Source organism: Lipotes vexillifer, unplaced genomic scaffold, assembly GCF_000442215.2.
Source record: "Lipotes vexillifer unplaced genomic scaffold, Lipotes_vexillifer_v1.1 scaffold636, whole genome shotgun sequence".
Classification (NCBI taxonomy): Eukaryota; Metazoa; Chordata; class Mammalia; order Artiodactyla; family Lipotidae; genus Lipotes; species Lipotes vexillifer.
The window spans coordinates 236,315-247,221 of record NW_006786547.1 but is presented as its reverse complement, the minus strand read 5'-3'; the positions used below and the strand labels follow the sequence as shown (position 1 = coordinate 247,221).

At 53.4% G+C, this 10,907-nt stretch overlaps 1 protein-coding gene across 1 annotated transcript in view; it reads left to right on the top strand.

The window, feature by feature from the left end:
* EHMT1 (euchromatic histone lysine methyltransferase 1) overlaps positions 1 to 10,907 on the top strand; it is a 76,671-nt gene that overhangs the window by 61,429 nt on the left and 4,335 nt on the right. Inside the window, exons 19-24 of the mRNA XM_007458921.1 lie at positions 574 to 741; positions 855 to 999; positions 1,353 to 1,430; positions 2,369 to 2,484; positions 3,609 to 3,695; positions 4,118 to 4,196. Of these exons, the coding sequence (XP_007458983.1) occupies positions 574 to 741; positions 855 to 999; positions 1,353 to 1,430; positions 2,369 to 2,484; positions 3,609 to 3,695; positions 4,118 to 4,196 (673 nt within the window). The remainder of the gene's footprint in view (positions 1 to 573; positions 742 to 854; positions 1,000 to 1,352; positions 1,431 to 2,368; positions 2,485 to 3,608; positions 3,696 to 4,117; positions 4,197 to 10,907) is intronic.

Sequence of the window (10,907 nt, the reverse complement as noted above, 5' to 3'; positions counted from 1 at the left end):
CCCCCCCACCGGAAGCCCCTCCTGCGTCACTTTTGCCCGTTGCCGTCAGGTCCAGAGCCTTTGCTCTGCTCTTGGCGGTAGCTCAGGGAGGTGTGGCCCCCACTTCTCATCTCACGGGGGCCTGGGACTAGGGGATGCCCCTGTGGTGGGGCCCTCGGCCTCTCAGATTGGGACCTTGGGGGCACAGGGCTCTGGCGCACCGTCTGGCCCTGAGTGGGTCAGGCCATCGGATTGCCTGCTGGGCGTTAACTGAGTACGTGGCCGGCTAGGCATTGCTGCCCTTTTCACCCTGGGGGTGCCTTTGAATGGAAAAGCCAAGAAAAATCAAATACCATCCCTAGTTATTTACATGTTCTTCCCTTCAAGGAAAAGGAGGGCTTTTGGCAGTAAACGGGGGAGAGGAGTAGTGATGTCTGTCCGTGGGGAGCGGACGCGCCGGCCGGCGAGCTGGTTCCTCCGCAAGCGGATGCCGTCTCCTCCTTATTTCTGCTGATCGTTGTCATCGTGCGAAGCTCATCCTTGTATCTTTTGACTTAAGATCTGAATGTTCTGTGCACTTGCGTTTCCCTCCAGCCTCTTCCTGTCCCGGGACTCCGACGTCACGCTGAAGAACAAGGAGGGGGAGACGCCCCTGCAATGCGCCAGCCTCAACTCGCAGGTGTGGAGCGCCCTGCAGATGAGCCAGGCGCTGCGCGATGCGGCCCCTGACAGGCCCGCCCTGGTGGAGAAGACGGTGAGCAGGTGAGGAGCATGAGGCAGGGCCTGCCTCCGGGCGGGGTTGAGGGTCAGAGCGGAAGCCTCTCTGGGCTGGGCCAGGGCTCACCGGGAAAGCTGACGCCCCCTTCCTGCGGCAGAGACATCGCTCGGGGCTATGAGCGGATCCCCATACCGTGTGTCAACGGTGTGGACGGCGAGCCGTGCCCCAGCAACTATAAGTACGTGTCTCAGAACTGTGTGACCTCCCCCATGAACATCGACAGGAACATTACCCACCTGCAGGTCAGCGGTGGGGGGGGGGGCCCTGCTGTGGGATGTTGCCTCTGCGGCCCCCAGAGCAGCCTGGGCAGTGGGGAGGGGTTCCCTCAGGGCCGCAGTGGCTCTGCCCCGGTCTTTCCCCTCCTGGGGCTGTGCCCGCCCGGTGTCTGAGCCTCCTTTCCTCCTTTGGGTCCCTCCCCAGCCCCTCCTGCGAGCCCCCGAGGCCTCGTGCCTGAGCGTTCTCTCCACACCCTCCTTCCTGAGGGGCTGCACGCCCCCGGTGTCCTCAAGAGTCAGAATTTTGAGGATTGTCACTGGAGTTGTGAACAGCACTGGGGGGCGGGGCGGGGCTCCATCTGACACGCCCCTCCCCCCAGTACTGCGTGTGCATCGACGACTGCTCCTCCAGCAACTGCATGTGCGGCCAGCTGAGCATGCGCTGCTGGTACGACAAGGTGAGCCTGCGTGGGGGCCTGGCTGGGGAGGAGCAACAGAGGCCAGGGGACGGGGGCAGGACCGAGGCCGGGTACTGGGGATGGAGCCAGCATTTTCTGTGGGCCCTGGGGGTGGCCAGAGGGAACTGACTGGGCGGCAGAGGTGGCCATCCGTGAGCCTGGCCTGGAGGGAGCCGAGGAGAGAAGGGTTCCCAAGGCTGGTTTCTGAGACGAGAGCCCTCCCTGGCTTTGGTTTGGGGAGTTCAGGGTGTCCTGGGATGGAGAGGGCACACAGGCCCGGCGTGGAGGCCACTGGCACAGAGTCAACATTACAGCAAAGGGGGCGTCAAGAGTGTCGTCCAAACAAGAGGCTCAGGTGTCGTGGGCAGGACTGGCGGGGCTCAGGTCTCCTGGTGTTTCCTGCGAAGCCTGGCCGTGCTGAGAGGGGGCAAGTTCTTAACTGTTCAGAGCAGCCACTGGAACTGGCAGGGCCTCGGACGCGGCTGCACAGCCTGGGCTCAGCCCAGCGGCTCTGCTGCGTCCCGGGTGTCGGACAGAAAAGCGGTGACAGGTCCCTCGGGAGCTGGGGGTTTGCAGAGTGGCAGGTAGTGCTGGCAGGTGGTCCAGGCTGGAGGCTGCAGAGCAGGAGTCCAGGGGCCCACCAGCTGATGGCCTCAGGGAGGCTGAGAGAGGATGACGGAGATGCGGGGAGGTCGACTGGGGCAGAGAGGCTGGCCACAGTCAGGGGCCAGGGAGAGCTGTCCCAGAGGTTTCCAAAAGCCATGTAGATTCCTGCCCAGAGACTTTGCGTGGCCTTGGACAAAGCGTGAGCGTGTGGCCTTACCCTGTCCTCCCAGGTGTAGAGTTTGGCCAGGAACCATGCTTTCTGGGGCGGTGTTTTGATTTGAGGAGGCATGTTGGTGTCAGTTATTTAGCCCTCGCTACGCGTCTGTCCGCAGGATGGCCGGCTCCTGCCCGAGTTCAACATGGCGGAGCCGCCCCTGCTCTTCGAGTGCAACCACGCCTGCTCCTGCTGGAGGACCTGCCGGAACCGCGTCGTGCAAAACGGCCTCAGGTGAGGTGCCGCGGGCTGGCGCCAGGGTCTCCATGTGTTTGAAAGCAGTCAAGTCCCTTGGGCAGCTCTCTAGTTTCACGTGTGTGCCCACAAACGGGAGCAGCGTGTGTTTAGCGTATGTGTGTTTGCACGTGGAGGTGGCTTCCTCGGAGCCCTTGACCTCTGCTGATGTTAACAGAGGTTGACGTAAAGAGCGGAAGCCTTCCATGTTTCCTACCCGCTCAGACTTGGGTTCAGGTCAGACGGCCCGAAGGCAAGAGGCAGGCTTGCCAAGAGCTGCGTGGTCCAAGCTCACGAGGTCCTGATCTGGTGTGAACAGTCATGTGGTTCCCTCATACCCACGTACTGAGTCTCATGTAAAACATGTTGCCACTTGGTACTCGGGCACTTGGTTCACTGACCACCCAGAGCCAGACCCTGGGGTTCTGGTCATGAACCTTCCCTCCGTGAACATGCTTGAGAGTTGGAAAATCAAAGGTTATGAGGGAAGATTTGTATCCTCTGTAAGTTTAGCTGAACATGAACGTTACAGTATTTTGGAGTCTATTAATATCAGTAACCTTACAGCACTTGTGACTAGCCCATACTTCTGTGTCCTGGCGTGTGGCAGAAAGGCCTTGGGGGTGAGGACAGACACACCACTGGACACACAAATGGCTGGCGGGATGCCCTAGCTCTCGGGGCCTGGGAGGGGCCCCACAGCTGCCCCCAGGGGCCAGCTCAGCCCTGTGGCTGGCACGCTGCCCGAGCTCACCTGCGTTGCAGCCTGGGGCCAGCGGGCCGGCTAATAACCCCTTTGGTCCTCGTCACACGTTGGCGATGAGGGCACTGAGGCTCAGGGAGGGCCGGGGGCCGTGTTCCACGCGCTGACCTCAGGCTGATGTCTGAGGTTCCCCTGCCTCCTGAGGGTGTGAAGGACACTGTGAGTGGTGCCTTGGTGCAGGGGCGGGTTTGGGGTGGGGTAACTCTAGGAGTCACTGCTGCATTGCATGCGAAGTTCTAACGCATCTCCAGACATGAGAGTTGTATTTTCTGTGTTTTTTACTCCTGTCACTTGTGTGGTAACATGAGTGTGAGCTGAGTGTGGTGGAACGTGGCCGTGAGTGGCTGATCCTGTTTTCCAGGATGAGGCTGCAGCTCTATCGGACGCAGAACATGGGCTGGGGTGTGCGGTCCCTGCAGGACATCCCACTGGGCACCTTTGTTTGCGAGTAAGTGAGCGCCCGGTCAGCCCAGGGCTGCTGCTGTCACGGGGGAGGGTGCGACTAGGAGTGCACACTGGCCAGTGGGGGGGCCCCACGCTCACCGGGGAGGGGCTGCCTGGGCCTGGCTGTGCGCTCACGCTGCGGGCAGCCCCCGCCCACCTCTGCGTTTCTGCCTGCACTTTCTCACCAGCTCATAACTTATTTCAGAAGATCCGTCAGCACTTCGTGACGTGTAGGGGATGATCATTTTGGACCCCTGGTCAGATAGAGAGTTTCTGTGTCATCATTTTCTGGGACCCGGATGAAGTCCCTGTTCAGTCACAGGCAGAATTCTCAGTCACGTGGGCTCCGTCGGGGCCCCTGTGCCCTGCGTCTGGGTCCTGGGTGACATGCGCCTGTCACGTTTTCGTCTGCCTCCGCCTCCGCAGGTATGTCGGGGAGCTCATCTCTGACTCGGAAGCTGACGTGCGTGAGGAAGATTCTTACCTCTTTGACCTTGACAACAAGGTAATGCGTCCTGAGGGGTTGGGCGTAGAGCTGATGGGACTGTGCCGCGTGGAGGGGCCTGCTGGCGGGGCCCGGGCTGGTAAGGAGGCTCGCCCGCCAGACTGGCGCTGGGTCCCTGATCCCAGAGGTCCTGAGCTTGCCCAGCGAGCCTCGTGTGAGAGTGTGGGACCTCGGACACGTCCCTCCAGCCTCTGAGCCCCACCTTCCTTCTCAGCAAGGGCGAGGGCCGCCAAGAGGCTCGGGGGCCACGTGCACGGGGGGTCGAGCCTTCGAGTGGAGTGAGGGTCACACTTGTGAACAGGGCGGGTGTGTCTCTCTGTGACCCCGGTGCCCTCCCAGGTGCGGATAGAAGAGCTGGACCCTGGCTTTGTCCGCTCCGGGCCCTGGTCCCCAGGGCAGTTTCTGAGCCATCGCAGGCTGCCCTGTCCTGCCTTGTCCTGGCTCCCAGGGTTGCTCCTTAATTCATAAATTGCTGACTTCAGACCTTCTAAGAACTCGCCGTCGCTGCCAGTGGGAGGGAGTTCAGGTGGAGGCGGGGAAACAAGTACTCTGTCCCCCGCGGCAGCTGCGAGACCCCTGAACAGCCACCTGTAGGTCGGGTGAAGCCAGGCCCTCACCTTCCCATGCCTGCCACTCTTGGTTGTGTCTTCAGAGCGCCCTGCTCATCGCCTGCCCCCACGCTGCCCCTGCAGCCACACCCTAAGGGGTCAGCATTTGTGAGACAAGTGTCTGGAAGAGGAGCCTGTGTTCCTGGAGGTTGCAGCCTGGGGCGCGGCTCTAGCCCAGGGCCGTGGGGCCAGGCCTTCCCCACAGCACCGCGGCCACCCGCCCGGCCTGCGCGTTTGCGTGCGTGCGTGCGTGCGTGTGTGTGGTGCGTGCGTGCGTGTGTGTGTGGCACTGCAGCTGGGCCGGGTTTCCTGCCCACCTGTGTCTGCTGAGCAGTTTGCCTCTTACTGGTTTGCAGCAGTTATTTCCATGTTCTGGATCAGTGCTCTTTCCTGACGTTTGACTTGCAGATAATCTTCCCTCTGTGGCTTGTGTACTTCCTGACGATGTCTTTTAATGAACAGAAGTTCTTATTTTTATTATCCTCCAACTTTGCAGGCTTTTTATGTATACAGGTGGGTTTCTATAATGTCCAAGATAAGTTTTTCTAAAACCCAGGCCACAAAGATACACATTTATATTATTTCCCAGAAGTTATATTTTGCTTTTTTGCTGAAGGGGGTCAAGCTTTATTTTTTTCCCTGTATTGACATCTGTGTGACTGAGCACCATTTGTTGAAAAGATTGTCCTTTCCCCACCCCTCAGCAGTGCAGATTTTGTCATAAATCAGGTGTCCGCGAGAGCTTGGATTGGCCTCTGTCTGCTGACTGCCTTGGGCAGCCTGTACTGTATTAATTATCCTAGTTTACCTCCCCTTACCTTGGGGTTCTTGGGAGTGTCTGCTCCTCTTGGTCTCTCGAAGTTTCCATACAAGTTTTAAAATCAGCTTGACAAGTTCCACAAAACTCCTGTAGGGATTTGATTGCATAGCATTGAACCTGTGAGCCAGATTAGATCGTGGCGTCGAACCTGTAAACCTCATTAGGGATCATAGTGTTGACCCGTGAACCAGGTCGGGGTCAGAGCAATGACCCACGAATAAGGATAGGGTCAGAGCACTGAGCTGTGAACCCAGTAAGAGCATTGACAGGTGAACCAGGATAGGGTCAGAGCATTGAACCTGTGAACCCAGTTAGGGTCAGAGGATTGACCCGTGAACCAGGTTAGGGTCAGAGCATTGACCTGTGAACCAGTTAGGGTCAGAGCATTGATCTGTAAACCAGGATAGAGTCAGAGCTTTGAACCTGTGAATCCATTTAGGGTCAGAGCACTGACCTGTGAACCCGTTCGGGTGGGAGCATTGACCTGTGAACCCATTAGGGTCAGAGCATTGACCTGTGAACCCGTTAAGGTCATAATGTTGACCTGTGATGGTTCGCTGGGCCATCTGCTCCTTCCCGTTGGGAGTGGTGACCCAGATAGCCGTGCGGGGCTGTGTGCTGGCCTGCGGGTGGACCCGCTGGTTCTGGCTTTTATGGCCAGGAGTGCACCTGCGGTGGATTTTCAGACTTGACTTCTGTGGGTGTGAGTCTTTGTTTCTCTCGGTGAATTCTTGGGGGTGGAATTACTGCCGTCTGGTGAGTGTTCACTTACTGACTTTAGAAGAAACGGCAAACAGTTTCTGGAGGGCTTGTTCCCCCCACACTCGCCAGCAGGAAAGGGCAGCTCAGACACTAATTCTGATGCCCTGTGATGGCAGCATCTTTTTTTTTTTTAATAATTTTTATTGGAGTATAGTTGCTTTACCATGTTGTGTTTCTGCTGCACAGCAAAGTGAATCGGCTATACATATACATAATCCCCTTTCTTTTTTGGATTTCCTTCCCATTTAGGTCTCCACAGAGCATTGAGTAGAGCTCCCTGTGCTATACAGTAGGTTCACATTAGTTATCTATCTTATACATAGTAGTGTATATATGTCAATCCCAATCTCCCAATTCATCCCACCCTCCCTTCCCCCCCTTGGGATCCATATGTTTGTTCTCTACATCTGTGTGTCTGTTTCTGCTTTGCAAATAAGTTCATCTGTACCATTTTTCTAGATTCCACATATAAGCAGTATTATACGATATTTGTTTTTCTGACTTACTTCACTCTGTGTGAGTCTTTAGGTCCATCCACATCTCTGCAAATGACACTATTTCGTTCCTTTTTATGGCTGAGTAATATTACACTGTAGGCACCACATCTTCATTATATGGCAGTGACTTTTCATGGCTTAGTGGCTTCCTTACATCTTCGTTTGTGGAGAAGTTTTAAAAATTTATTGCGGTTTGTTCCGTCGGGCCGCTTGTCATAAGAGCTCTTCATGAGCCCTGAATGGTGCCCTTTGTCCAACGTGTGTTGTGAGTATTTCCCTCTTGCCCTTCCTTCCTCTTCACAGAACAGAAAACGTTTTTAATGGTTTAGTGCTTTATGTGTCCTAAGAAATCTTTGCTGCAAGGTTGCGAAGATTTTCTCCTTTCTCTAGAATTTTTGTAGTTTAGCAAAATTACATTTAGATCTATGATCTGTTTCAAGAACTTTTGTGTATGGTTTGTTTTTTTCGCTTAACATATTTTTTTTGGTGAGATCACTTAAGTTCTATTCTCTTAGCAAATTTCGGCTGTACAAAACAGCATCATCAACTGTAGTCACCATGTTATACATTTGATCCTCAGACCTTTTTCATTTTATAAATTTACTGTCTCCCTGTTTCCCCCACTCCTCACCCCCTGGCAACCACTATTCTACCCGGTTTCCATGAAAGTTTGCCTTAAAAAAAAAAGTAAGAGGCCACATAAAGTGACACCATGCCATCTTTGTCATTTGCTGGCTTATCTCAGATGATGCCCTTGAGGTTCATCCATATTGTCCCAAATGGCAGGATTTCCTTTTTTTTTTTTTTTTTTTTTTTTTTTTAAGGCTGAATAGTACTCCACTGTATGTGTATGTGCCACATTTTCTTATCCATTAATGGGCACTTGGTTATTTCCATATCTTGGCTGTTGTGAATAATGCTGCAGTGGACATGGGAGAGCAGATATCTCTTCAAGGTTGTGGTTTTGTTTCCTTCGTAAATGTCCTGAAGTGGGATCGCTGGATCACATGGTAGTTCTGTTTTCGCCTTCTTGAGGAAGCTCCATCCACACTGTTGTCCACAGTGGCCGCACCGATTTACCTTCCCCCCCGCAGTGCACCGAGGGCTCCCTTTTCTCCACACCCTCGCCAGTGCTTCTTGTCTTTTTGACGATGGTCATTCTGACAGGTGTGAGGTGATTAATCATTGTGGTTTTGATGTGCATTTCTCTGATGATTAGTGATGTGGAGCATCTTTTCATGTACCTGTTGGCCATCTGTGTGTCTTCTTTGGAAAGATGATTATTCAGTTCCTCTGCCCATTTTTTAAATTGGCTTTTTGTTTTTTGCTACTGAGTTGTGTGAGTTCTTTATATATTTTGGATAATAACCCCTTATCAGACACATGGTTTGCAAATATTTTCTCCCATTCAGTAGCTGCCTTTTTCTTTCTTTTTTGCCGCATGTCTCGGCTTGCAGGATCTTAGTTCCCTGACCAGGGAGTGAACCTGGACCTATGGCAGTGAAAGCGCTGAGTCCTAACCCGTGGACCACCAGGGAACACCTGGTACCTGCTTTTTCATTTTGTTGATGGTTTCCTTTGCTGTGCAGAAGCTTTTTAGTTCAGTGTAGTCCACTTGTTTACTTTTGCTTTTGTTGTCTTTGCTTTTGGTGTTAAATCCAAAACATTCAAGACCAATATCAAAGGGCTTCCCACCTCTGTTTTCTTCTAGAAGTCTTACGGTTTCAGGTCTCACATTTTGCATTGATTTTTGTTTTTGGTGTGAGATAGGGGTTGAGGTTCCCATTTGTCCACGTGAATGTAAAGTCTCTACTTGCACCATTGAAAGTAGGTCTGTCTGGACTATGTTTTGTTCCTTTGATTTATTTGCCAATCCGTAACCTACATCACTCTGTCCTGATCACAGGCACACCTTGGAGACGCTGCGGGTTCAGTTCCAGACCAGCAACGTAGTGAATATTACAGTAGAGCGTATTACAGTACACACTTTTTTTTTTTTTTTTTGGTCCCAGTGCATCTAAAAGTCATGTTTATACTATAGGCTATTAAGTGTACAGTAGCATTGTCTTAAAAAAATAATGTATATACCTTAATCAAAAGATGCTTTATTGCTAAAAAATGCTAACCATCATCTGAGCCTTCAGCGGGTCATAGTAGTAACATCAAAGGTCACTGACCACAGATACCGTAACAAATACAGTAGTACTGAAAACGTTTAAAATACTACGAGAATTACCAGAATGTGACAGAGACAGGAAGTAAGCAGATACTGTTGGAAGATTGGAGCCCGCAGACCCACTGGACGCGGTGTCTGCAAAGTTCAGCAAACCAAGGTGCACTGATACGGCCATGAGACTACACCCTGAAACCAGGTCGCTTTGTGCTCAGACCCTGTTTCCTCCAAAAGCCGTTTCACCTTTTCTGTGTCCTTTGCGTTTCCCTGTAGATTCTGGAATCAGGGCATCAGTACAGGAAGCTGGGGCTGGAGCCCTGCTGGGGTTGCCTCCCGTTTGTTGCCGAGTTTAGGGCGTCAGCGTCTGCACAGCGTTAGGTCTCCTCCTGGTCCCTGGTGTCGCATCCAGGTGTCCGCAGAGCTTGCGGGCTCTCAGGGTGTAGATCTTAACACGTGTTCCCTTAAGTTTATTCCCAAGTATTCCATGCTTTTATGCTTTCGTAAACAGTGTTGCTGTTTACTTCGTTTTCTAATTGTTGCTAGGGTATGGAAATACTTGTTTTTTTGTGTATCGACCTTGCTAAATCCACTTGTTAATTCCAGTAGCTTTTTTGCCGATTCTCTAGGGTTTCCTGTGTGCATAACTGTGTCATGTGTGAGGAAAGACAGCTCTGCTTCTTCCTGGCCCTTCTAAGTCTGTGCTGAGAGCCTGGCTGGGGTCTCACCAGTGGGAGGGACATCCTTGCCCGTCTCTGTCAAGGGAAAAGCATTCATTCTTTGAACACTAAGTGTGATGTGAGCTGTGAGCTTTTTGTAGGTGCCCTCGTAGAAGTGTTCTGGTGCTGATTTGTTTACTGAGGCCTAATTTATATCCAGGAAATTCACCCATTTATGTGTCCATCTCTGTTGGTTTTGACAGGCGTCTCCTTGTTCCTGCCCCATCAGTGATCTCAGGGTCCTCTGCTCAGGGTCACCCAGGCCGTCCAGGCGTGGTCCGGCTGCGTCTTTTCTGGACCTTGGACCTCGGAGTCCTCGGGCTCACATGCTGGTTGTCAGAACGCGAGTTCTTGGCTGCAGGACTGAGGTCCAGCCCGGGCTCTGTCTGCTCCCAGGGGCCCCAAGCACGCAGCCCCCTTCTTAAAGGCCGGCAGGAGAACCATGCATGGTGTGATGTGATCGCGGGAGTGGCTTTCATGAGAAGCGAGTCACAGGTTGCCCAGGGGGTGGGGTTCTGTGAGCGAGCGAGGCTGGGGTGAGCACCACTGCACCGAGACAGGCAGACCAGCTCTCGGGGACACCCGGCCCCTCTGTCCCTGCTGTTTGCCTTTTCCAGAATGTTGTACGGGTGGATTCCCACGGCACGTGGCCTCTGGGTCTGGCCCTCTCCCTGGTGGAGGGAACCTCTGGGGGCTCGTCTGCAGTGTCACGTGTTTGTGTTGGTTGGGTCATCACTGCTCCGTCGTGTGGATACCCCTCAGGCTGCTCCTCCATCCGCCGCAGACGCACTTGGGCTGTTGCCAGGTGTTGGCGGTTAGTGCAGCTTTCGAGAGCATTCACGTCAGGCTTTGGGTGGATGTGTCCTCATCCCCTGGGGCCGTGTGGTGGTGACTGGCAGCTTCATGGGAGGCTCGGCCATGTCCCGCGCACACGTGTCCCAGGCGTCTGGAGAGTCCTGGCAGGAGGGAAGGTCCAGTGCTGGCTGCTCCTTTGTGGTGGGGAGCAGGGTCCTGGTGTTGGACCATTTCAGTGCTCTTGTAAATGGCATTTTTTTTCCCCTGATTTAGTTGCTTGATACGTAGAAATAGTTACTTTTTTCCAACTAACCTTTTTTTTTTTTTTTTTTTTTTTTTT